This window comes from Capsella rubella, unplaced genomic scaffold (assembly GCF_000375325.1).
Source record: "Capsella rubella cultivar Monte Gargano unplaced genomic scaffold, Caprub1_0 scaffold_6, whole genome shotgun sequence".
In the NCBI taxonomy this organism is placed as follows: Eukaryota; Viridiplantae; Streptophyta; class Magnoliopsida; order Brassicales; family Brassicaceae; genus Capsella; species Capsella rubella.
Window position 1 is genome coordinate 7,002,429 of NW_006238918.1, and position 25,884 is coordinate 7,028,312.

Here is a 25,884-nt window from a genome sequence, read left to right on the forward strand (position 1 = left end):
TTTAAGTAAATAACCGTGATTAAAGTGGGTATTTTTTAATACGAGTTCCCAAGACCAAGAGAGTGAGTTATGATGACGATTTACACATTTTAATGATCGATCCCTCGTCTTCCTCATCATCATCAAATCTAAATCCAACCCAGTACAGTAGTTTAAACCTGATTCTGGTAAAACCCCTGAATTAGCTTCTGACTCGAACCTTCGAAGTTTGTGTAAGGGAGAGTGAAAAGCTTCGAACTTTGAGGTGGTGGGAGCTATATAGTGTATAACCGATTGGTTGTGATTGTGAGCTGACTTACAAAGGTTTTCGAATTGTAATCATATAATCTCTTAATCTATATTTCAAGCATAGGTTATATAAATTCTGAATTAAGGTCTTTTTGGATCACCAGAGACAGAGGGACTATTGAGTACTGAGCAGATCCTGATACGATGAGGAAGCGTCATCCAAAGGCGTCAGATTTGTCAGAGCCATCTTCTAGTCAAGAGTCCGATGTTTCAGACAGCGATGCTCTCGATAAGGAGGTGCAGGCTGATGTTAAAAGATCGGGGAAAGTATGGTTTTCAGTGTTGATTTTGGTCATATACTTCTCTTGGGCTGTTTACAGTTACCAGCATGGTAATTTACCTAAACCCTTAACATCCAAACAAGCTGGCAAAAGGGGTTTCTCTGAAATTGAGGCAATGAAACATGTTAAGGCTTTGACTCAGTTTGGTCCTCATCCTGTTTCTTCTGATGCTCTTGTCCATGCCCTTGAGGTTTGTGTCTTTTGTTCGTTTATTTCTTTCCCTCCATAAGTTTTTCTTAGTTTTGGTGCACTTAGAGTTTGTTATTTGTTCATTCTTGCAGTATGTATTGGCAGAAGTTGAGAAAGTTAAAGAAACTGCTCATTGGGAGGTTGATGTGAATGTTGATCTCTTTGAATCTAAATTTGGTGTAAATCGTCTGGTTGGTGGTCTTTTTAAAGGGAAGTCACTTGTGTATTCAGATATAAGTCATATTGTACTAAGAATCTTGCCAAAATATGAATCAGACGCAGGGGACAATGCTATTCTTGTCTCTTCTCACATTGATACTGTCTTTACAACGTATGTTGCTTCATCTCTTACCCACTGGTTTTGGATTCTTGTTCCTATTTTCTTCACCATATTGAAGTAAGTGTCTGTATATCATGAAGAGGTGGGGCTGGAGATTGTAGTTCATGTGTAGCTGTAATGCTGGAACTAGCTCGATCTGTTTCCCAATCGGCTCATGGATTCAAGAATTCCATTATCTTCTTGTTCAATACTGGAGAGGAAGAAGGTCTAAATGGCGCTCATAGCTTTATAACTCAGGTAAATACGATACACTGACCTTATTAGCTTTGAGTTTGATGCATCTCACTCTCTAGCTTACTATGACTTGGTCGATTTAATACGATTATATCTCTTAGTTCCTGAACTTATGGTTTCTCTTTCACATTGCAAATTACTGATGTAGCATCCATGGAGTTCCACAATTCGTTTAGCTATTGATTTAGAAGCCATGGGTGCGGGTGGGAAGTCTAGTGTTTTTCAGGTATAATCTTATGCACTACCTCTCGTTCCTCACAATTGGTAATATAAATTATATATAACAATTTTTAAGAAGTACAATTTCTTTCGACATGTGAAGTTTCCCTTGTAAAATCAAAAGGAATTGATATGAAAACAAGTGACTGCATGTGTGAAGGGATTTGGTAAATTTTACCCAATTTTGGCTACTGTCCTGATTCCTTTTTCTGGGAGTTAAGTTGTTGAGTTTGACATAATCACTATTGCTTGTTCCTTGTACCTGAAAGAGGATTGGGTTATTGGTTTTCACATTTCTTCCCTTTATCTCCAAAAGTGAATCCCGAATTTGTGATTGTTAAAAATATCGTCCGGTATAGGCTGGCCCGAGTCCGTGGGCTGTTGAAAACTTTGCTCTGGCCGCGAAATACCCATCTGGTCAGATTATTGGACAGGTGTGTACTTTCACCTGATCCCCCCCCCCCCATTTACTGGTATATATGCATCTATATGTCACTGCTTTACTATGACAGGATCTGTTCACTTCTGGAGTCATAAAATCTGCGACCGATTTCCAAGTGTACAAGGAGGTTGCTGGTCTCTCAGGACTAGACTTTGCTTTTGCAGATAATACTGCTGTCTACCACACTAAGGTAGTTCCCTTTTTTGTTTACATGTTGTTCTTCTTGTTTTGATCCTGGTTTACATGTGTAATATGTTATTACTTGCGTTGCAGAATGATAAGATAGAACTAATAAAACCAGGATCACTCCAGCATCTTGGGGAAAATATGCTTGCTTTCCTCCTTCGGGTTGCTTCATCTTCTACTCTGCCAAAGGATAAAAGTCTCCAGAAAGAGGAGAAATCCGACCTGGACGCAGCGGTCTATTTTGATATTTTGGTAATTTCAGAACCAACTATTCTGTTGTTATTATTTGTTAAGATATGTGCTTACGTAGCTTTTCCTTTACCATGTCCTAATGTCTTTCCTTTATTCCTATGTCAACTTTTAGGGGAAGTATATGATTGTATACCGGCAAAGTTTCGCGACAATGCTATATGTTTCAGTGATCATGCAATCGATTCTTATATGGGTCATGTCTGTGTTCATGGGTGGTGTTCCTGCTGTTGTGTCGCTGATTTTGTCGTGTTTGAGTATTATCCTCTCATGGATATTTGCAGTAGCTTTTTCGGTAGCTATTGCATTCATATTGCCCTGGATTTCTTCAACACCTGTGCCGTATGCTTCAAACCCATGGATGGTAGTTGGATTGTTTGTGTCGCCTGCGGTTTTGGGGTCAATAAGTGGTCAGCATGTGGCCTTTATTTTTCTTCGGAAGAAATCATCAAACCGAAATTCGAATAAGATGCAGGTCTCACCAAGACTACGAGACAATCTGGCCAGGCTAGAGGCTGAAAGATGGCTGTTTAAAGCAGGTTTTATACAGTGGCTTGTTCTTCTGGCCTTCGGAACCTATTATAAACTTGGATCAACTTACCTTGCTTTGGTTTGGCTAGTTCCTCCAGCATTTGCATGTAAGCTAATCTTTGCCAGCTTTGTTTATATATAATGAAGGATGTTATTTCATTTCAGGCTAACTACATTCATTGAGAAAGTGTTTTCCTTTAAGGCTTTCCTAAGTTATACTTAATCAAACCTAATGGTTGTCCAGATGGATTGCTCGAGGCGACATTATCCCCAATCCGATTGCCAAAGCCCCTCAAACTTGCAACTCTCTTTATCAGCCTGGCAGTACCAATTTTGGTTTCATCTGGCAGTTTTATCCAGTTGACGGGCACGATGATTGGTATGCTCATTCGATTTGACAGGTAAACTGATAGGCACTACCACGTGAGATTCTTGAGACATGGTTGAACAATTAATCATAGTATTATTAGATCGGAAGGTAAACAGATGAGGAATCTTTTGTTGTATGGGTGTTTGGGAGCCTTAAAGAATATGGGAGCTAATAGGGACTCCAAAACAAACCGTAACAGATGTTGGTTTCCTTTAGTTATCGATTCACCTAAACTAGTTCTTCATGTTCTTCCTTTGAAAAATAAAGAGTGTTCACTTTCTGTTCCTTTCATAGACAGGGTAAAATTCTCTTGCCTAAACTTTAATAGTGAAATAAAATGTTCCCAGTATGTTGGAATACCATTGAAATAAATCCATTTAGCAGTAATTAGTCTTTAGTTTGCAGCTGCCCAATCTTAGTAAACATGGCGACTAAAGAAAAAAGTCAGAACACTGTTGCTGGAATTAGAATTAATGGTTCTGTGAATCTCTTTCCTTTTTAGCTTCAACAGACATTAAATTGTAGCTGTTGTTTTTTTATTTTTGGTGTGTAGTACACCAGGCGGCACTCCAGAATGGCTAGGTAGTGCATTGATCGCTGCTATTATTGCTACTTTCATAAGTCTGACTATGGTATACCTGCTGGCCTATATTCATCTCTCTGGTAATGTTCTACTTTGTTTTGGAACTTATCACAATAGTTACAACTTTTGGTTGATTAAGAATCATAATTATTGACAAACTTATGGTCTTCAGGTGCAAAAACGTCGCTTGTCACTGCATTATGCATTATCACTGCCCTCTCTCTTGCTCTTGTAGCTTCTGGTGTTTTTCCTGCATTTACTGAGGATACTGCCAGGGCAGTAAATGTAAATCCCTTTGATTCTTGTTTCAGTGGCAGTTCTTTAATTATTTTGTGTTGCTACTTTTTAAGCTATATAAACACTTCAGCCTTTTGATATATGGTTGTACACATGTAGGTTGTACATGTTGTGGATACTAGCGGGCAAGATCAAGTGGCTTACACATCGCTATTCTCAAACACTCCTGGAAACCTAAACAAGGAAGCAGAGCAGATCAAAGAAGGGTTCAAATGTGGCAGAGAGAATAAGATTGATTTTGTCAGTTTTGAAGCTCAGTATAGTTGTGTGACCAAGAAGGACGCCGAGATTGGATGGGACAAGCACAATATTCCAGTCCTTCGCGTCATAAACGACAAGGAGAGAGACGAGGGAAGAGTCACAGTGGTTTCAATGGACACAGGAGGCTCATCGCGCTGGACACTTCGTATTGACATGGAGAAAATAGAAGACTTCACAATGCAAGTAGGTGAGGATGAAGAGTTGATGATAGCACGAGGTGAGAAAAGCAGCAATGCAGAAGGATGGCATCAAATCCAATTCGCAGGTGGGAAAAAGGCGTCAACAAGCTTTGTTCTCAAGCTTTACAAAAAGAAGGAAGAAGTATCTGATGAGAAGAAGAAACAAAGACCTCTTTTGAAGCTCAGAACTGACTTCAACCGTCTCACTCCACAAGTCCAGAGGATTCTTGAAAGACTTCCTCCATATTGCTCATTGTTTGGAAAATCCACTTCACCTTTTACTCTCGCCTTTCTTGCTTCGCTTCCTTGCACCAAATAACAAGTCCCACTCACTTGGCTTTATGCTAACACATTTTCCAATAACTTTTTTTTGTTGACATCAAAAGCACGAGTTAAAGTCCCTAAAGAGTAAAGACCAAATATTTGAAACTCACAGTTCCATCCGATAATCATCCCTCAATTCCAGCAATTTTGGAGACCCTGCATAATGGCTTTGTTCTCCCCACTAGCATTTGAGTTACTACAACAGAAGGTCGCCTAATCCTTCAATTTGATCGTTACATACTTTTCTATAAAAAAAATCCAAGAAAATTATATTTGTATGGAACACACTCGGTAGGTACAAATCTTGGTGAAGATATTCGTGAAAGAGGCTCGAGATATTTTGAACCAAAGCAACAAAAAGTGACCAGAAAAAAAAAGACTTAAGAAAAAAATAAACAAAAAAACATGGATTGTCTTTATATTAAAGACAATTAAGAAACAAATAGAGAAGAAAAGGCCAAGTTAAGAGTGAAGACGACAAGTGGGCAACAAAGTGAAGAGCTAGGAAGGAGGAAGGACCCGTTATTACGCCACACAAATAGGAAAGTGATGTGAAAACATAACAAATGAACACTTGTGTGTCTCCTTATCATTCCAAAGCTGGACATATCCATCCGCATGTGCCATGCATTCATATACAGTAAGTTTACATATATACTTTTCAACTGGATCGATCTAACAGTCAACATATGCAAGGCTAATCTTGATGCAGTACAAATATTGCAAATACCATATGGTTGGTTAGTGGTCTACTGCTCTTTTCTCATCTGACTATGTGATCCTGTGACGTATATTTGTTTAATTTCTTTTGCGAGCTTGATAGCATATAGTGAGTTAGTAACACATCAACAACATAAATACAAATCACTAGACAACATGTGTAACGTAAATGATAGTTGTGGCAGCATATCTATATCGTTGAATATTTGATGACTTCAAGTTGCCTGATAATCTAGGTATATTAGTAGATTCCTCCATATAATTTAATTTAATTCACAAGTTGTTTCAGCTTAAAGCTCATCTACAAAACTAATAAGTTCCACATGTTTTAGAGCTCTACGAATACATTAGGGTATCCACATTGTACTAAGGTTTAATTTGGCTTTAATGGAGTTTCCATCCCATCGTTATTATAGTTTGTTCAATGAAAACAATGCATGTTTTTGGTTATTACAAAACAAAACACTTCGAATGGACCGACAATCTAATTTGAGGTTACACCATTTCAATCGGCTAGCTGAATCTTTGGTAGGTTGCATCAGTTTTAAAAATCTAATGACATAACTTATAAGTAAGTCGGATCAACTTTATTAGCCTTAAAAAACCAAAAACAAAAAAAGTCAGTTCAACTTGTCAAACTCATTCGGATCAAAATGGGACATATCATATATACCTATAGCTTCGACAGTTTAAGATATGTAATATCACAAAAAAAAAAAAAAACTCTAACCATGATTAAGCAAAAAAATCTTCAACAATACTGAATTTTTTTTTTTTTTTCGAACTGATGAGCTTTGCTCATTTTACAAACATTTTTATTGACCAACTTAACGAAGAAAGGCTGACGTCATAGGAAATTTCTAATCCTCGGATTCCAAACCTTTCTTCTCCTTCTAAAAATGTAATTAAATACAAATAATGATGCAAAATAATCTTAAACCAAAAAAACTAAAAACAAGATTATAATAATCACGTAGAGAGAGACGGGAAACAGCTCCCAGATCGGAGAAGCGCCCGTCGTGAGGCAACACCGTCAATCCCCGGCAAAGCACTGCTCGAGCTCGTCCTCGTGGTTGTTCTCCGTGGAGAACCGTCGAGACTCCGCCGCAAGATCCTACCAATGACAGAGATCGGATCTTCCTCCTCGTCGGGGCTCCAAGAACGGAAACGGTGGCAAAACGTCGTGTGGCGACGGAGAGCTTCCTCGACGGAGATACGAGTGGAAGATCGAACCACCTCGTCCTTAACGGCCTCAGCGCAAAGCCCACAAAGCCAGTGTCCCTTGTGACGTTCTTTAACACGGTGGATGTAAGCCGGTGTACACTCCTCAGCGAAACCGCACGTGTCGCACGTCACAGACTCCACCGCCGGCAACGAAGACGACGACGATAGCTTAGTGTTAGTATCGCTGGCTGATGATGATGATGATGACATGATTAGTTTGTGTAATAATTCTCTGTTATTATTACGAGAGTTCGTTCTCTCTGAGGCTTTAAGGTTAAATAATACACAGCACAGGTGGTCTTTATTGGTATGTATATTTATATATATGGTCATGGAGACATATGTCTCTTTTATTTTATTTTTTTGGTTGTAGAAAACTCAAAAAATTATTATGAATGATGTGTATGTGAAATAATGTGAGGGTGGAGGAGGATTTGGCTTCATGTGAGTGAGATAATGTGGCGAGAAACTTTTTGTTTGTATCTTCAAATTATGCATGTGGGTGTGGATGGATAATTATTGATTTTTGTTTTTAAGTTACTTGATGTATATTTATTCATTTTAATAATTAGGCAAATGATCTTGCGGTTAAATATATTCATTTTTCTTCCCACTTGAATTTTAATCTAAACTTTTGTATTGTATATATCGAACAATATATAATCTCGAATACTGATATACTTATTGCATATCTTTGTGAGACTAGTTAAGTCTCTATATATTCTTAATTAGAAGCTAACTACACTAACTTCCTTTTGTATTCGTATTGAGTTTTGTCGGTCTAGAAAGTGATCAGTCGTACCTAATGTGATTCCAATTTTCGTTACTAGTTTCAATATGAGTTTAGATCACGCCAGGATCATTCGAATATAGAAGAAAACTCCATATATATATATTGGCCATAACTTATAGTCTAGATTCAATCTCTCATATTGGCCATAACTTATAGTTTTAGTGAATGTAGGGTTTAGCTATGAAATAAATTACAAAAGTATATTAACGGAGGGAATTGGACCAGTTGGTCTTTAAATGATTTATGGCTGAAAGACAGAGACGGTAAAGAATATATTAAAAGAGAAGTCGTTATAATAAGAATGATCATAAGCAAATAGTGCAACTTGTTGTGGCAACAATTGATAATTTTTAAACTATAGTTAGAGAGTAGGTCTTCCTTGTGATGCGAAGAGGTCAGTAACTTTGTGATTTGAAGATCGTAGAATTGTTACTTTTGCTAATTGCTAATGAATTGACTTAATTCATCAGTGATGGTATATGATGGCAAGTACATTGATGGCTGTATATATATATATATATGTTGCTTGAAACCATAGACATAGAGAATGGTAAAATGTGGACCTGAAATTGAGGTTATCCATCAAATGATAGATGTGAATGTTAATGGATTAAAAAGAAAAAAAAAGAGTTGTGGTTACATGAAAAAATAGGTGGTCCATGTTTTTTTTTTTTGTTGGACATGGTTGAGAAAGGTACACAGTCTTTGAAGCAATACTCCATTGGTGGAGTATATATGTCTTTGGTTAAAATCCTATTGAAAGCAAACTAAGCAGATCCATATAAATTTTAACCCTAGTGAGGGTTATATGAGATTATTGTCCCAAAAGATCAGGATTATATATATGTGCATGTCTGTTGATGAAAATTTGATTGAATAACAGAAGATATTAGTAAATTTATGGTTAACTAGGTGAATATTCGTGCTACGCTGCAGTTTTTTCTCTATTAGTTTTTTAAAATGTTATGTTTAATGTAAAACTCAAATTTTATGAGAAACGATGGAAGCTTAAGTCTCCGACGACGCGTTTGTACAATCTTACGATGATGGCTAGCTAGTGTGATGAGAAGAATCCAGAATAACATTATGCATTTTGAAACAGTAAGCCATATAGACATATTGTACTAGTACTATATTACCATCACATGCTGGGACCAGATCATTGAACGAGTGATATGTGACAACTATATATATGATACATAATCGTACCAATATTTTCATAAGATTACATATTTTACATTGTTTTTTTTTTTTTGTTTTTGTGGAATTTAACTTTACCTAGAAATTGGAGGAACGTGCAACAGAGGTATTTAAAAAGTACTGCAGCTTTTTTCTGCTTCGAAAACGATATTATTTGTCCCTTACAAATCTCTCGATCGATGTCGTCTTCTATTCGTTCTCTTATTCTTATCTTCCTCGTAACTCATTTCTTCTCTTTTCACTGTAGTAACTGTTGTTGTTTCTTTTATCTGTTATTCTTCCTAACCATCTCTACTAGTTTATACCACGTCGTTATAAGAATCTATTAGATTACGACAATATAAGTATGATGTAAGCTAGCCCCAAATACAAAATCAAAGAACAAAAGATTTCATCATGATAAACGTTGTCCTCCAGTTTTGCTACGTTTGGCTGACTAGCTCTAGGAGAGAGTCTAACAAATTAAACCACTAGAAGCTTTTTCGACATTGAGTTTGAAGAGAAGTACCTAACAAGCTCGTGGCATCGTAGAATGGCATTATTGTAGTTGAGTATGATAGGTTTGTTATAGGTCGATTTTAACTATCTATATATTTTTGGGGGTGAGATCAGATATTATTTTTTTCGGTGAGATTTGATAACATTCTATATAGTATGTAACTTTTTCATATATGTTTGAAAGTGAACAAGTTTGCCGATTCTACAAAAAAGAAGAAGACATATATTGAGAAACAAAGAAAAAAACAAGAAAATATATTAGAGAATGTATCTAACCTGATGTTGAAGCAAATCATGAGCTTCTTGAAGAAAACTGAAACTGGGATAATTAAGTAGAGCCGAGCCGAACCGCCATACTTAAGTATATATGTGATTGCCTGATTAATTAAGGAGTTGTGTTTAGTGCGGTGATTGCTTAACTAAAATGTTTTATTTGGACTAACTTTTTCAGACTTTGTGTAAAACAATAAATGAATTTTAGGGTCTACAATTAAGGGTTGAATTTTGTTTAGGAAGAAAACTAAAGTTTTGGGATTTCATATTAGGATTTGTTTTGTTATAAGAGAGACAAAATACACTTTCATATAAAATTTGTAATATACCGGTAATTAACAATGAAAGAAAAGATAAAATAGTACTATTTAATAACAATTTATACTTTGCTTCATTAATTGTTATTTTACTTTTTGCTATATCACCAAACTGAAGCAAGGAAAAGGGAAAACCAGTTGATTTGATGTCTAATCAAAGAATCATAGTTAATTACGTTTTAGAATCGTTTTCTTAAACAAGTTAAAGACGAGAACCAATAATGAATAGTTGCGTTTTCGAATCGTTTTCTTAAAGAAGCAACATGTTCTTTGTCTCTATCGCTCTCTCGTATGTTTGTTTCTCTATGTATGTTGGTACAACGAATACAAAATAATTGAGCTGTACGATTTTCAATTTTTAGTTTACAAACAGAGTTTGATTGATGATAACCATGTACTATACATACTGCTTTTGATAATTACTAATCATCAAAACGTTACTATATATTAACGATATACCGTTTTCAACCACAGTATATATTGTGTATGCTTACTTTATTTTTAATCTGTTAAAACAAAATTATGACGTTTCGTATTATCAATCATATCAATCAAATGACTATGATCCATCAATACAAACATATGTACTATATTAAAATGAATTATGTGGTACCAAAACCAACTTAAACAGCTGGCGTGGGTTTTGTCTTCAACAGGGAATGATAGCTGAACTCTTTAGTCTTCTTCATGTTTTTTTTATAAGAATACTCACTTATTACTTTTTTTCTTTCTTTTTAATAAACTTAATTTTCTTCTAATCTCGACCGTTAAACACAGATTTTATCCATGTAAAACTAATTCTTTCTTCTTTTTTTTATTGGCACCATATGATTTCCAGATCATCCAAGACTGTATCAACAAGATTCTGAAGTGAGCAAGAGATCATTCTCAGTAAAGAATCAGCAAGTTCATATTCTAATAAATCAATCGAATAGTTCGACTTGGTCATCTTCACAATGCGATTTACGTAGTACTAGATTTGCTACATAAAAGAAATATAAGTATGTACACTAGCAAACTTGATCACACTTGAATATTAACAATTCCTTCTTACTTAACAAAAACAAACCAAATATGCTATACTATATGATATCAAAGAGAGCAAAATGCTTTTCAGTATCTTATATCGATGGATCGATGGTTATGATTAGTAATTCCGTACTACTACTTTAATATATGAGATTACATGTACTGTTTTATTTTAATGAATCATAAAAATGAGAATCATAAAAATGATACCAAAGTGACAAAAAAAAAAAAAGACATTCTCAACATGTTTGTATTCTCCTTCTAAAAACATTTTTAATGGCTACTTTATATCCCGCTTTAAATATTTACGTACCGCTCTAACTATGTTTTCTACCCACTAAAAACATTTTTACTCTTTTGTATTTACCCAATTGTGCTAATCAAAACTTTGCTACTCCATAGTTCAAGACTTCAAGTGATATGGGAAAAGAAGATTTATGGGATTTGTGCTTTTGGTGTTTTTAGGAGCATTCATATAGTTGATGTAATATTCAGTATTTTGATGATTTTATATTTTTATAAATGAGCTTGAATGAATCATTTTAAAATTTTCTACTGGATATTTTGATCTGGGCCTGATGGGCTATTTTGAGTGGTGGTTTTCACTTTCATTTTAAAAATGAATGAAATTATTTTTCAATTAAAAATGTATCAAACATTTAGCCCAATTCACGAGGCTTTTGATTATGTGTGTAGTATTAAAGGCTCTAATAGGCTGCAGAGATATGGGAGGCAACGGCAAAAAAACATCTACAAGTCGAACTACTCATTTGGTAAACTTTACTCTCCACTGTTAGCGGGTAATGGCCAACCCGACTTGACAGCTTTATGACAAGGTATTTGTTTCAAACTGCGATATATACAATTTGGAGGGAAAGGACGGCAAGGAGAACCTCCTAATACCGCTGCTCATCTCATTAACTTCATCAGCAAACAAATGCGAGATCATCTCTCGTCCATTAAGCTTCTGGATGATAGGCGATACGACAAAGAAATGAAACTTTGGTTCACCTTTCGAAACTAGTCTCTAAATCTTAGGGTTTTCACAATTTAAATGTTTTGATCTCCCTGTTGCACGACTTGTAAAAACGATTTTTTTTTTTAATATAATTTTACATTATTAAAAAAAAAAAAACTAAAAAAATTTCAACCAAGTAAATAACAAAGTGTCTTAATATAAAGTAGCTATTAACCAACTCTTAGCGTAAGATACAAACAACTTAATTTACTCTTTCCTTGGCTAGAATCCTCACCAGTCTCAACCGTAGGGGGGGGGGAGGCAATGTTGCTGCTCACATCACATCACATGTTCTCTCTACTCACTCACTATGCTAAAATGTCTTCAGAATACCGTATATTGTTTTATCTTTTATTTTTTAAGTGATCTTTATTAAATTTCCAAGTTCTACTAACGATTCTTCTAAAAATGAATTAACGATCCAAGTTCAATCCTAGTTTACAAAACAAAATTAGGACTAGTCGTTTAAAAAATTAACATTTCACGGCCGACAAGTGACTTTTTCGGGGTCAAATTATTCGAAGCCTTTCTTAATTTTCTCCTCTCTCTCTCTCTCTCTCTCTCTCTCTCCCTAATTAATTTGAATTTGATTTTGATTTTTTTTGATATCTCCAAAGCACGCTTCTCTTCTCCGTACGGCGTCTCCGGTGCATCGGATTTCATCATCGCCGACATCTACGGACCCTTAAATTACATAAAGAAAAAAGAATCCTTCGCCTTCGATTCACTTCCTTCCCTCAAAATTCTTTCCTCTCGAATTTGATTGACGAGGAGATATTTGTTATCTTTGATCTGTTTATTCTCAGATTCAAAGGTATTTTTCATATTTCGCTTTCCACCGTTTCGATCTGACCTACTTATTATTACTAGTTGTCGGATTTTAGGAAAAATGTGAATTGAGCCTTTCCTTAATCACTACTATTTGAGGAAATGGTTTTTAGTTTGCGTTCAGATTTGGATTTAGGGTTGGGATTAGGATCGAGATTAAAAAATTTCCGCTTCTGCAATATTGCCTCGCTTTTCTATAACTTTGATTTTGATGATTATAGTGAAACTATTCGATTTCGAGTAATGCGTGTTTTCTATAACTTTGTTTCTTTCTTACTAGTTTTAGTTATAATGGAACAGTGTTTTGGTTGGTGGAGATGTTAATTTTGCTAATTGTGTGACTAATTGCCCATCTACTTAAAAATGACAACTTTTATGTATATATCTGTCTCTAAAAATGCACTTTTTTTTGGGTCTATATCCATGTTTCTCTCATAGGGAAAGATCTGGGGTTGGTGCCTCTTGTGATGGGCTAAGTGTTTTTAGGTTTTTTATGTTTGTCGGATTAGGATCCTTTTTTTATATATATTTTTCCGTGCTAAACACCAATAATCTTATTGATTAGGCAAGGGATCTACTCCTAAATGTGTTGTTGATCAACTAGTTGTTCTGAAAGGATCACACTGAACCTCGAGGTAGCTGGACATATGGCTTGAATGATCTAAGTATGAACGAAAGTTTCTCTGGAACGCCAAGAAGCATGTCCTTCCATAGAAATAGGTAGAAATATCTCCTAGTTGATTGATTGCAACTAAGCAGTCTAAGCTTATACGACAGGCATTTTGTTGGGTGATGTGATCTTCTCTGTGTTTAAGAGACTCGAAGGCTGCCCTTTTTAGTTTTCATCATCTTTCTTGTATTCCGTTCAGTAATGTATTATTCAGTGTGACAGAATGAAATCTTACTGCTAATTTATTGGAATTTTTCTAGGATGAAAAGAGGAGCCCTTAGGCGAAGGGCTAGGGATATCTCGGTTATGCTTGTTGTGCTTGTTTCTGCAACCGTAGTCATATGGACATGGAATAGAACTCCTACCTCAGCCTATCTTCCACCTGAAAGTCACTATTTAAAGCTGCAAACAGGTTTGACTATGACACGAAGCTCTCATTCTGAAAGTATTTTGTTAGGCCGTTTGAATGCTGGAACATTAGTATAGTTTAATGTTTCATTTGATGCTGCAGTACTGCTAGACTGTGAAATTCGTTACTTCTAGTCTCCCCTGTTTATGTTTCGTAGGTCTAGAATATTTTTTTTTCTCAAAAGTATCAATATTTTTCTTTTCACTTGTTCTTCCTCCTGTTTATGCTTCGTAGGTTACTGTAGATGTTCTTGAAGCCGATAGTACAACTAGATCCTGGGTATATATGACCTAGTTCTTTGTCATTTTGCAGAAGAAAAGGTTGATAGAATACCTACTGTGCTGAATACTGAAACTAAAGATAGCTACTCATCAGCTACTCCATTTGTAAACAAAGGTAAATGTTCAATGCATTTACCAAAGCTCTTTCATGCATCTTGTAATCTCCTCAAATGTTTTTTGAAGGGGTTTGATCCCTTTTGCTGTATTCTAAATTTGGGGAAACTAAGCTAGGCATAAAAACTTTCCGGTTCCTGGCCTTTCTATGACAGATGACAGCAAAGAGGATTCGACCGATAATAAAGATACAGACGAAGAAGAGAAACAAGTAGAAGAAGTTACTGTAAGTGATACGAACAAAGGGAGGACACCAATTATAGAAGAGAAAAAGGTAGAACAAGTGGAACGTGAAGTTATTGTAAGTGAACCAAAAAATCAGAAGACACCAACTAGTGAAGAAAATAAATTAGAACAGGCGAAACATGAGGTTGCTGTTGGTGAAGGCGAAGCTAAGAAGACGATACATATTAAAGAGACTGTTTCAGATCCACAGAGTAATATCCTTGCAACAGACAAAGAGAGGACTGATGGTAGTACTTCCACAGCTCGCATGGCGAATCCAGGTAAAAATCATATTCTATAGATCCCAGTTTTATGATGCGTGAATGTATTCTTAGGAGTAGATTATTCTGAGACTGGACATGAATAGTCTATTTGCATCTCGATGAAACTATTAGTCTTAAGTCTCCACACCGTGTTGATGTTTTCTCAGCATGATTTCCTCCTATGTGGAATAATAGGTTGTTTTATATTAATTTTCCCTACCAGCTTGCAATTACGCGAAAGGGAAATGGGTTGTGGACAATCACCGTCCTTTGTATTCGGGATCTCAATGCAAACAGTGGCTTGCTTCTATGTGGGCTTGCAGGTTGATGCAACGTACAGACTTTGCCTTTGAAAGGTTAAGGTGGCAACCTAAAGATTGCTCTATGGAAGAATTTGAGGGTTCCAAATTCTTGAGAAGGTAAACTTTGTACGTTTGTTAAATCAAATGTATCCATATATGTTGCCAAGTGTTTGCATCAAGTTCGTAGTAACAGTAAATAAATTGCTCATTTTTTCAAATGCCCTCAGGATGAAGAACAAAACCCTAGCCTTTGTTGGAGACTCGTTGGGAAGACAACAGTTTCAGTCCATGATGTGTATGATCACGGGAGGCAAAGAGAGGCCTGACGTCCTTGACGTGGGACCAGAATTTGGGTTCATAACTCCCGAAGGTGGAGCTCGTCCTGGTGGCTGGGCTTACAGATTCCCAGAAACAAACACAACGGTCCTATATCACTGGTCATCTACACTCTGCGACATAGAACCGCTCAACATAACTGACCCCGCAACTGAACACGCTATGCATCTCGATCGCCCACCAGCGTTTTTACGCCAATACCTTCATAAGATTGATGTGTTGGTAATGAACACAGGTCACCACTGGAACCGAGGGAAGCTCAACGGTAACAGATGGGTGATGCATGTTAATGGCGTTCCCAACACTAACAAGAAGCTAGCCGCTCTTGGGAATGCCAAGAATTTCACAATCCACAGTACTGTTAGTTGGGTTAACTCGCAGCTCCCTCTCCATCCCGGTCTTAAGGCCTTTTACAGAAGCCTTTCGCCCAGACATTTTGTGGGCGGGGAATGGAACACCGGAGGAAGTTGCAATAACACAAACCCAATGTCTATAGGGAAAGAAGTTTTGCAAGAAGAGTCGAGTGATTACAGCGCTGGTCGCTCAGTGAAAGGTACAGGGGTTAAGCTTTTGGACATAACAGCCTTATCTAATATTAGAGACGAAGGTCACATATCACGGTTCAGTATCTCGGCTTCACGGGGAGTTCAGGATTGCCTCCATTGGTGCTTGCCCGGTGTTCCTGATACGTGGAATGAAATCCTTTTTGCGATGATCTAAGTTTTCAAGTTACAGCTGTTGCATCAATCAGGAGAAAAGTTCAGAGAAAGGGCTTGAGCCAAATCAAAGCTTTAGCCTTTTGATAGCTTTCTACAACACACATTGTAGTTTTAGCGGCTTGAGGTGTAACTTAGTAAATTTATTATGGTACAAAAGCAAAGCTCTGGCTATTATAGACGTATTTGTCTTATGCGTTTGCAAACGCTAACTATACCGGGGTTTTGGTTCCGACCATATTTACGGAACAGATCCTAACTCCTTAACATTGTCTTGAAGTCAATTAAAAGAAATTATAGAGTTAATTTTGAATTATTTATGTAGTATCTGAATGTTCGAGTTTGGTGGATTCTGCTTAAGCACTTGTAAGCATGATTTTGATGCTGCATGGAGGTACGAAACGATTGGTACCTATTCTGATCCGTCCGAATTTTAAGAAACCAAATTTAGTAATAGCAACTGGGCATGTCAATGATGAGACATGCATATGCTGAAAAGGATATAGATGCAAATGTATTAGCTTAAACTTCAGATCCTTATCAAAAAATTCTCTAAGCTCTCAAAAACAAACAAATAGGTTTATATAAAATCTATAACAAAAAAGAAGAAGCTATTTTTGGCTTTAAAAAAGTCTAAACTTTGACAACTAATTCAATCAAAAAACAAAGAAAAAAATGTCACCCTTGCCTTCTCAACCCTCAGAAACAAACAATGTCCAAACTTTGGAACAACAAACACAATCTAAACAAAACTACACCTCTCAACAAATCATACATCATTATCAAAAAAAAACATCGTCCTTGTTTTTAAGACATACCATATTAACAAGAATAAGAAGAACAGCATCTCTTCTCCTAAATCCATGGCTGCTGTTCTCAATCCCGGTTTCAACATCCTCCTCCTCTTCCTCTTCTGTTTCTCAATCACCCCTTCGTTGCAGCACGTAAGCGAGTCAGAACCGCTTGTGCGGTTCAAGAACTCGGTGAAAATAACCAAAGGGGACCTAAATTCATGGAGAATAGGAACAGATCCTTGCAGTGGGAAATGGTTCGGGATCTATTGCCAAAAGGGTCTAACAGTCTCAGGCATTCACGTGACACGGCTTGGTCTCTCGGGAAGCATCACCGTAGATGATTTAAAGGATCTCCCAAATCTAAAGACAATCAGGCTTGACAACAACTTCCTCTCGGGTCCTCTCCCGCATTTCTTCAAACTCCGCGGCCTCAAGTCCCTCATGCTCTCTAACAACAGCTTCTCCGGCGTGATCCCTGACGACTTCTTCAAGGACATGACAAAGCTCAAGCGGCTATTTCTTGACCATAACTTATTAACGGGAAATATCCCTTCCTCCATTATGCAGCTCCCTCAACTCGAGGAGCTTCACCTTCAAGGTAATAATTTTACCGGGGAGATACCTCCAGAGATTGGCAGCATGAAGAGCCTTAAAACCCTCGACCTCTCAACCAACGATCTCCAAGGAAGTGTCCCGGAAACCCTTGAGAATAGGAAAAATCTTGCTGCCAATTTATCAGAGAACGCTGGCTTGTGCGGGAAGATGTTAGACATTGAATGTGAAATTATTAGCCTAGGAGATGAAGAACGAACTCCCACGCCACCACGAGCTGCAGTATCAGATAAATCCAACAGTGCCATGGTACACGCGATCATGGTTGCCATCTCGCTTGTTCTCATGTTCTTTATTATTGTAGGCCTTATCAAGAAGCGAAACAAGAAGAAGAACCCCGACTTTCGAATGCTCGACAAACAACGTCTGAGCGACAACGATGTTGTGGAAGTCAGGGTACGCGAATCCGTATCCACCACCGCTAAAAGGTCTACGGAATCGAGCAGGAAGCGTGGTGGAAACGCGGATGGCGGTTCCACCAAGAAAGGATCCTCTCAAAATGGGAAAGGCGGTAACGGAGGAGGAGGAGGGGGAGGCCTTGGCGGTGGGATGGGTGACATTATAATGGTGAATAGCGAAAAGGGTTCTTTCGGTTTACCGGATTTAATGAAGGCTGCAGCCGAGGTGCTTGGCAATGGTAGCCTTGGATCAGCTTACAAGGCAGTGATGACCAATGGACTATCCGTTGTGGTAAAGAGGATTAGGGATATGAATCAACTTGCACGTGAACCTTTCGATGTTGAGATGAGAAGATTCGGGAAACTCCGCCACCCTAACATTCTTACCCCTTTAGCCTATCACTACCGTCGCGAAGAGAAGCTTGTCGTCTCTGAATACATGCCTAAAAGCAGCTTGCTTTACGTTTTACACGGTAACCCCCAATGCTTCTTCTTCTTTTTTTCTTTTGTTTTTTTTGGTTGTCAGGATAAATTAAATCTTGATTCCAAGAAATCTCAAAAGCAGGGTTACTTGCCATTTAACAGATCAACATGAAATCAGAATTGATGAAACCTTCAACTACTAAGGCTAAATGATGAATCTTTTGTATATTTGTTTCTCAACAGGTGATCGAGGGATATACCATTCCGAGCTAACTTGGCCGACAAGATTGAAGATCATTCAAGGAATTGCGCACGGAATGAAGTTCTTGCACGAGGAGTTTGCGTCTTACGATCTTCCACACGGTAACCTCAAATCCAGCAACGTTCTCCTCAGTGAGACCTACGAGCCTTTGATCAGTGATTACGCATTCTTACCGCTTCTCCAGCCAAACAACGCCTCGCAGGCATTGTTCGCTTTCAAGACTCCCGAGTTTGTGCAGACCCAACAGGTCTCTCATAAATCAGACGTCTACTGCCTCGGGATTATAATTCTAGAGATCTTGACAGGGAAGTTCCCTTCTCAATACTTAAACAACGGTAAAGGCGGTACCGATATAGTTCAATGGGTACAATCTTCAGTCGAAGAGCAAAAAGAAGAAGAACTTATCGATCCGGAGATCCTAAACAATACTGAATCGGTGCGACAGATGGTGGAATTGTTGCGGGTTGGGGCTGCTTGTATTGCAAGTAATCCGGACGAGAGATTAGACATGAGGGAAGCTGTTAGAAGGATAGAACAAGTAAACACTTGATGAGATGTTTAGACCGCATGCAATCAAACTCTATAAGGAAGAAAGAAACCTTCTGAATCTGTAGATATAACACTAACCATGCACGAAGCGAAGTGTGAAACGAGGATGAAAAAATTGGGTACGTAAATAGGAAAAAAAAAGGTTTTATTTCGTCGGAGGGTTTCTATTTTCCTTTTGTGGTTGCAGTGATCTATATTTGGAAAGAAATTTAAAAATATACTTTTTTCTGCTCCTTGTTCCATAAGAAAACCACAATGATTCTTAGAAAGTTAGATTTTTTTTTTTTTTTTCCTCTTATTTAACATCAACATTTTTTATGCCAAACATGATAAAAAATATATATATTGGGAAATTTAGAAAAAAAAAAAAAAAAGGTTTTTTTCGAAAAAACCTAACCATCTTGCTATTTTAGAAAAGTCCATTCATCTCATAGTCATTGGTCTTGTGGCCAAATGTTCTTAATAGAAAACTATGTTTCCTTATAACTAATTGATTAGATATCTCCTTTTCCACGCAAAACTAGAATGTCCCAATTTGTTACAAAGAAAAAGATGAATGTGCAGACATATCAGCAAGGAAGACATCTTATGAAAGAGTACTTATGCAATATTATTTGGTTTAATTATTTCCATGTATATATAATCTGTTGAACGTGATGACTATATCATTTTGAATATTGGTAATTCTTGGAAAGTAAAGTTCTAAACTTATACTTGTACGGTTGTGCCAATAAGTGTACAGTGTACTCATTCACATACAGATGTACCTGTAGTGTAAACTCCATAAACCACATTTGGACGATACACTAATTATGTTAGTCAATAAACCAAAAATAGATTCTCTAATTCTTTTTTTATCTTTCTTGACGATGATTTCGTTTTTTGAAATGATCAAGAGTTGACTCTTTCTTTTTAAAATTATTTCTTTTTTTACGACATTATACTTTAAGCCATTTCTGTGAGAATAACAGCTTAACCACAACAACTTTAAGTAATTTCTTCATATTAAGTTACATTTGAATATTAAAATCTAGAATGGATAACAATTACCAATATTCTTATCCCAAATATCGTAATTCCCTATCAAAATCAAGTATATAGAAATCTCCGAAGACGACTCGATCGGTAAAAAAAGGATATATCCATATAACCTCTTATAACCTCTTAAGATCCTCCTTGTAAATAAGGTTGGGCCAAAAGATTAAAAAAAACTGATTTCCAAAGTTTGAGTGAAGTGGCATCGGATAAACAAATTTCCTCTGGCCATCTTCTCTCTGCAGTCTCCTCCAATATCTAACAGTAAAAACAATTGATCTTTTCCCTCAGCAACCCTTGTTTCCACAATACTTCATCTGACCAGGATCTTCCTAATCACGGGTTTGTTACCTTTATTTTTGTATTTTTCTAAACTCTAAGAAACTATGATAGCGCCTTGTTGCCATTATCGATCGTATCACACCTAAGGGTTACATCACTCTCTTGGTTGCTTGTATTGTGTCACATGTTTATTTGTGCGCTTGATCATATGAAAGCATCGTACCATGTTATATAGTGGTTCAGTTTTTGTTCTAAGTGGAACGATCAATGTCTTTGTTTCACGTTTAGGCCGTATAAAAATATGAGAGGGGAGGGTCAGAGAGCTTAAGTGACAATGATTTACGAGAGGAAAGTGTACGTCTTCAGTGATCTCGCAGCTGATAAAGCTGAACATATCTTACGCTTGGCAAAAGATGATGGAGCTTCCTTCACCACAAATCTACAATCAGATTAATCACCGTATGGCTCCTACTCCTACTAACCCTAACCAACGGAACCGATCCGTCTTAGTCCCGAAAACATATTAAAAGTTAACCGTAAATGTGTTGTTTTGTGATTTACAATTTTTCAAAACTCTAAACCAATAGTATTCATTTAGAAAAATTACATAATTAACTCTAGTTTTATTTTTAGTTGATTACATGATATATATATATATATATATATATATATATATATATATATATATATATATATATATATATATATATATATATAGTATTCGTTTTTATTTTATCTTTACTGTAATCCGTTGCTCTTTCTGTCATAGTTTCTAAACAAAGCAGACACTGCACATGTATATAGAAATCACTCGTTTCACGAAGAAACTATTATTTAGATCGTAAAGTATACTCTCATCTGTCTCAACGACAATTTATGTGCCGACTCACAAAGAGTATAGTGACAAGTGGCAAATCACGTAGAGTAGTGATTAATTATCAGAACTATCGGATTAAGCATTGTTTTAACTCAGAATATCAAATCTTGTACGTGGTAATTATTTTCTAAATTTTAAGACCAAAAAATAGAAAATGATCACATGCATGTCACTGCGCGCGATGTCTTCTATGCTTGTACATTTCTGAAAATTTTCATATTCCCTATAAATTTTAACCATCAAAAACTAAAACACAAGCAAAGCAATCCATATACATATGAAATCAGATTTTTTTTTTTAAAAGAGCAAACATATTATTAATGGACCCAAAAGCTTTGAATATTGGGTAGGAGACTCGATTCGGATACGAACAAAAGACATATTAAATTTAATTTTATTTTGCATGCAAGTCATTTTCTAACGAAAGGACCACAAAGAAATTAGGTTTTGTCTTCTTCTCCCATATTTTATGAATTATGTAATAAACAATAAAATTAAAGAGTTTTATGGTAGGACCTATAACCACTCAGCAATGATGTCCCTCTTTTGGGCTTATTCTCAGTGCTGGCTTCTTCCGTATGGGTCAATCTTTATTTTTTTTTCTTTTCTTTTTTATAGTTTTCGTATCATTTTCACAAGTTGTGAGATTGATGAATATAATAAAGTAAGCCACACACAACCCAACACGGCAACAACCATTTTTTTATGCTTCTTTTTTATATACATCATATATAATTATGCTTCAAACTATACGTATATTAGTTATTCGCATTTTCTTTATTACAATTTTCACCCTAATATTCGCCTCTTCAATTATTTGATATGATGCTTTGCTTGTAGCAGTTTTTATATATTCACCTCTCAAAACATCCATATACTGTATATATATATATATATATATAAGAATCGGACACAAGAAAAAGATTTTAAAAACTTCAAAATTATTTTCACATATATGTTAATTATCACAAAATACAGAAAACAAAACAAAGAAACACAAAAAAAGAGCATTATTCCATTTCTCGCCATGTTTAACGATCAAGAATTTAGCTCTGATCTCTACATTTTCATTCCCCCCCCCCCCTCATCAAAATTTCTCGATGTTGTTTCGTTTCCACCATATACTTTATATATAATATGGACATACATGTCATATATATATATGCTAATTTATTTCTCTTGCAGATTATTTTATAATGTCTAATTATTTTTTATATACCCCTGATACCCCCCATATAAGTAAAACTCAGTAGAAGAAACTCCGACGACGACTAAGTCACTAGGACTCCGGTGGAGAAAATTTGGCCGGCGGTGTAAGGAGAGGTTGAGAAGTTTGATCTACATCTCTCTTTCCTCTCATCATTTGCTATATGATTCGATCGACACTCTGTGCTGCAAAAGGCTTTTTCTCCTCTGCGTTTTAAAAGAGTATTCAATCAATACGAGATCGAGTGATATATACGCAGGACCATATAGTTAATATATAAAAAAAGGACTTATATATACCTGTAAATGAATATGTCTTGACCATGAAGTTTCTTCCTGCACAAGTAACATGAGTTGAGGAAACCCAAACCCTGAAACTCCGGCGAGTTCTCTGGAGATTCCATACCGACATCGACCACGAAAAGTCTTTCACGACGATCCTCGTTGATCTTACTTGAGAAAGTACACTCTAACCCATCTTTGTCATAAACCCTTGTACTACAAGATCCATTTGGCCCATGGTGGCAAGTCACCAACGTGTAGTCCTCCTCGTCCATTATGAACATCTCCTCGTCCTCTCCGTCCGTGCTTCCTCCATGGTTCATGAACTGGACCGGATCAGACCGGCCGGATTGGTTCTGTTCCGATCTGCATACGCTCGTGATTCTACGAGTGTTTGAGTTCTCGAGTGCGGCCACAATCCCTAGACCAACGGAGCCACCAAGACTGTCTTCGTAGAATCTTTTCGAGCTGTTTCTTTGAGATATCTGAGGGAGAATCTTGAAATCTAGAGGGCTTCTAGGGCTCGTCATCAAGACGTCAAAGAAAGGAGCCGCAGCAGATCGGTTAGCACCGACTAGGAGCTCCGATATCTTTCCGATCATTGGATGGGTTCTTTTGGTAAGCATGATCTTCAGAGAGATATGATCAAACTAAACCGAAAAAATCAAAAACAAAAAAAGAAGAAGCATAAGAGGAGAGAAGAAGAAGAAGCTTGGTGGTGTTAGCGAAACCTCCACAAGTAAGAGATGGGAGAGAGATGATGTTATTTATGGTGGAGTTGGTGGGAGGGTTGAGAAACTTTAGCTAGCTAGCTTTTATTTATTGCAATAATTCACGTGAACTATTCTTATTCCCCGAATCAAACCCTTACTGTTTATCTTCTAAACAAAACTAACCATATACATATCTAATGACGTGTGAAGCTAATCAGAATCGAAATCTTTTGGATTTTATCTTTTCTAAATGAACGTCTAGCGAGAGAGAGAATTAAATAACTCACCAGGTTATACATAAACACAGAAGATTTATAAATTATTAAAACTTTGTCTAATCAGTGTATTCTAGATCTACTTAATTTTTATATGTTAATTATACTTATGTACATGAGTAAGTCATCAATTATCGTTATGAAGATAGTCAAAATACTAATTCAAACGTTGACGCAATTATAATTTGGCACTTCATAATTAAATAAATTAATAGTGTGACACGGTGTTAATCTGTAAGTACATTATATTATTCTAGTTTTTTTTAAAAACATTATTCTAAGTAAATGAGCACTCAATTTCTTATATCAATATACAAGCTTATGTGCTCACATATAAAATAAAACTCCTCCGGTAAGAGATTAAGAGAGGATGGAGAGCTTTTGGTTGCGAAATTCTTAACTACAACTACAACGTTTGTAGAATGAGCATTATTTAATATGAATATGCATGCAATCACAATCATTCCAGCCACACAAAAACACGAAGATATATTAACGTTTAGTGGAGCAGTAATTAATGTCTAAAACCAAACGCAACCATCTCTGTATTTGCCCAAACTTGTACATAACAGCAACACATGCATGTTCTTCTTAGTTATATATCTTATATAATAAGACAAGATTTCTTCTTAACTTTGCCTCACAATGCGACATGTGTCGCTCTATGCTTCTGACATGTGTCATTTTTATTATTTATAATATAATATTAAATTTTTTTTTTATGATATTGTGTTGTAAGTTATATGTTATATGTATGGTTTGTTTTTTAAAAAAGTGTCATTGTTGCAAAAATATGTTTTTCCTAATTTTTGTTTCTAATTAAATTAAATATCATATAAGCTAAACATAAAATGGAGTTGTTATAATTTTTTATTCAAAGGAAATTGCTATGACTTTTTTTTCCTACTCCTTTAAAAATACATTTTTAAAGTTTTTTTCCCTACTCCTTTAAAGATACATTTTTAAAGTTATTAATATGGGTAATAAATTATTTATGACATAATTTCTAATTTTAAAAAGTTAATTTATAAGAGAAGAATTAAAGAGATTATCAAACAAATTTTATTTAATTTTCTATTATCAAACAGTTGAGAAAATAATATAATGAATTTAAATCAAAGAATAACTCTCATATTATTCACAAATCATATATATTCACAAATCATATATATATATATATGTATAAGATTTTACCATCTTCTTATTGGTCCACTTGGCATGTAACTTTAAAACATATTATATATTTGATTCACACTTTAATATAAAACTGAAAAAAACAAAGAAACCACAAAACACATTTAATCATATACATTAAACTCACACTTTAATATAAAAACTGAAATAACATAAATTTGCATTAACTATATTTTCCATTCAATTTTTACAATACACAATCAATTATAATTGACTCCCATAATTGTTTTATGAAATTGTAACTCTCATAACTTCTCTTCCTATATATACTCATTTTCTCATTATATCATTCTCTCATTATATCATTCTTTCATTCTCTTCTTTATGAAATTTGTTTGCTTAGTTTATTTTTGTTGTATGAGTTTTGAAAAAAAAAAATATTATGGGATAAAATGTCAACTGTAGAAACTATAAGAAGACAAGGTTTCTTCTTAACTTTGCCTCACAATGCGACATGTGTCGCTCTATGCTTCTGACATGTGTCATTTTTATTATTTATAATATAACATTAAATTTTTTTTTAATGATATTGTGTTGTAAGTTATATGTTATATGTATGGTTTGTTTTTTAAAAAAGTGTCATTGTTGCAAAAATATGTTTTTCCTAATTTTTGTTTCTAATTAAATTAAATATCATATAAGCTAAACATAAAATGGAGTTGTTATAATTTTTTATTCAAAGGAAATTGCTATGACTTTTTTTTCCTACTCCTTTAAAAATACATTTTTAAAGTTTTTTTTCCTACTCCTTTAAAGATACATTTTAAAGTTATTAATATGGGTAATAAATTAT

At 35.7% G+C, this 25,884-nt stretch overlaps 5 protein-coding genes across 7 annotated transcripts; 3 read left to right on the forward strand and 2 right to left on the reverse strand.

Annotated features, from left to right (window-relative positions):
• Window positions 1-63: 63 nt before the first annotated feature.
• Window positions 64-5,082, forward strand: LOC17881552 (endoplasmic reticulum metallopeptidase 1). Of its 2 annotated transcripts, none has more exons than XM_023780123.1 (13): window positions 64-314; window positions 393-759; window positions 851-1,089; window positions 1,179-1,335; window positions 1,481-1,558; window positions 1,911-1,985; window positions 2,064-2,183; window positions 2,267-2,431; window positions 2,544-3,066; window positions 3,204-3,360; window positions 3,883-3,992; window positions 4,085-4,197; window positions 4,309-5,082. In XM_023780123.1, exons 2-13 carry the CDS (start codon window positions 433-435, stop codon window positions 4,966-4,968), a joined length of 2,724 nt encoding a protein of 907 aa, XP_023635891.1. In that variant the 5' UTR covers window positions 64-314; window positions 393-432; the 3' UTR covers window positions 4,969-5,082. The 2 variants fall into 2 exon arrangements, with proteins under 2 accessions (XP_023635891.1, XP_006287022.1); XM_006286960.2 differs by having other exon boundaries at window positions 64-303.
• A 1,365-nt stretch (window positions 5,083-6,447) lies between these two features.
• On the reverse strand, window positions 6,448-7,262 carry LOC17882005. The gene has a single exon (XM_006288777.2). The coding sequence runs from the start codon at window positions 7,248-7,250 to the stop codon at window positions 6,663-6,665; it is 588 nt and encodes a 195-aa protein (XP_006288839.2). The 5' UTR covers window positions 7,251-7,262; the 3' UTR covers window positions 6,448-6,662.
• Window positions 7,263-12,568: 5,306 nt separating this feature from the next.
• LOC17883651 (protein trichome birefringence-like 16) lies at window positions 12,569-16,505 on the forward strand. 2 transcript variants are annotated; one of them, XM_006287352.2, is made up of 7 exons: window positions 12,569-12,859; window positions 13,439-13,593; window positions 13,804-13,955; window positions 14,265-14,348; window positions 14,503-14,853; window positions 15,059-15,254; window positions 15,365-16,505. In XM_006287352.2, exons 2-7 carry the CDS (start codon window positions 13,541-13,543, stop codon window positions 16,191-16,193), a joined length of 1,665 nt encoding a protein of 554 aa, XP_006287414.1. In that variant the 5' UTR covers window positions 12,569-12,859; window positions 13,439-13,540; the 3' UTR covers window positions 16,194-16,505. The 2 variants fall into 2 exon arrangements, with proteins under 2 accessions (XP_006287414.1, XP_006287413.1); XM_006287351.2 differs by lacking the exon at window positions 13,439-13,593.
• Window positions 16,506-17,052: 547 nt separating this feature from the next.
• Window positions 17,053-19,228, forward strand: LOC17881566 (pollen receptor-like kinase 6). Its single transcript, XM_006290103.1, has 2 exons — window positions 17,053-18,466; window positions 18,660-19,228. Exons 1-2 carry the CDS (start codon window positions 17,053-17,055, stop codon window positions 19,226-19,228), a joined length of 1,983 nt encoding a protein of 660 aa, XP_006290165.1.
• A 3,124-nt stretch (window positions 19,229-22,352) lies between these two features.
• Window positions 22,353-23,669, reverse strand: LOC17881990. The gene is made up of 2 exons (XM_006288471.2): window positions 22,928-23,669; window positions 22,353-22,834 (listed from the first exon to the last, which is right to left on the reverse strand). The coding sequence occupies exons 1-2, from the start codon at window positions 23,533-23,535 to the stop codon at window positions 22,693-22,695; spliced, it is 750 nt and encodes a 249-aa protein (XP_006288533.1). The 5' UTR covers window positions 23,536-23,669; the 3' UTR covers window positions 22,353-22,692.
• Window positions 23,670-25,884: the final 2,215 nt, after the last annotated feature.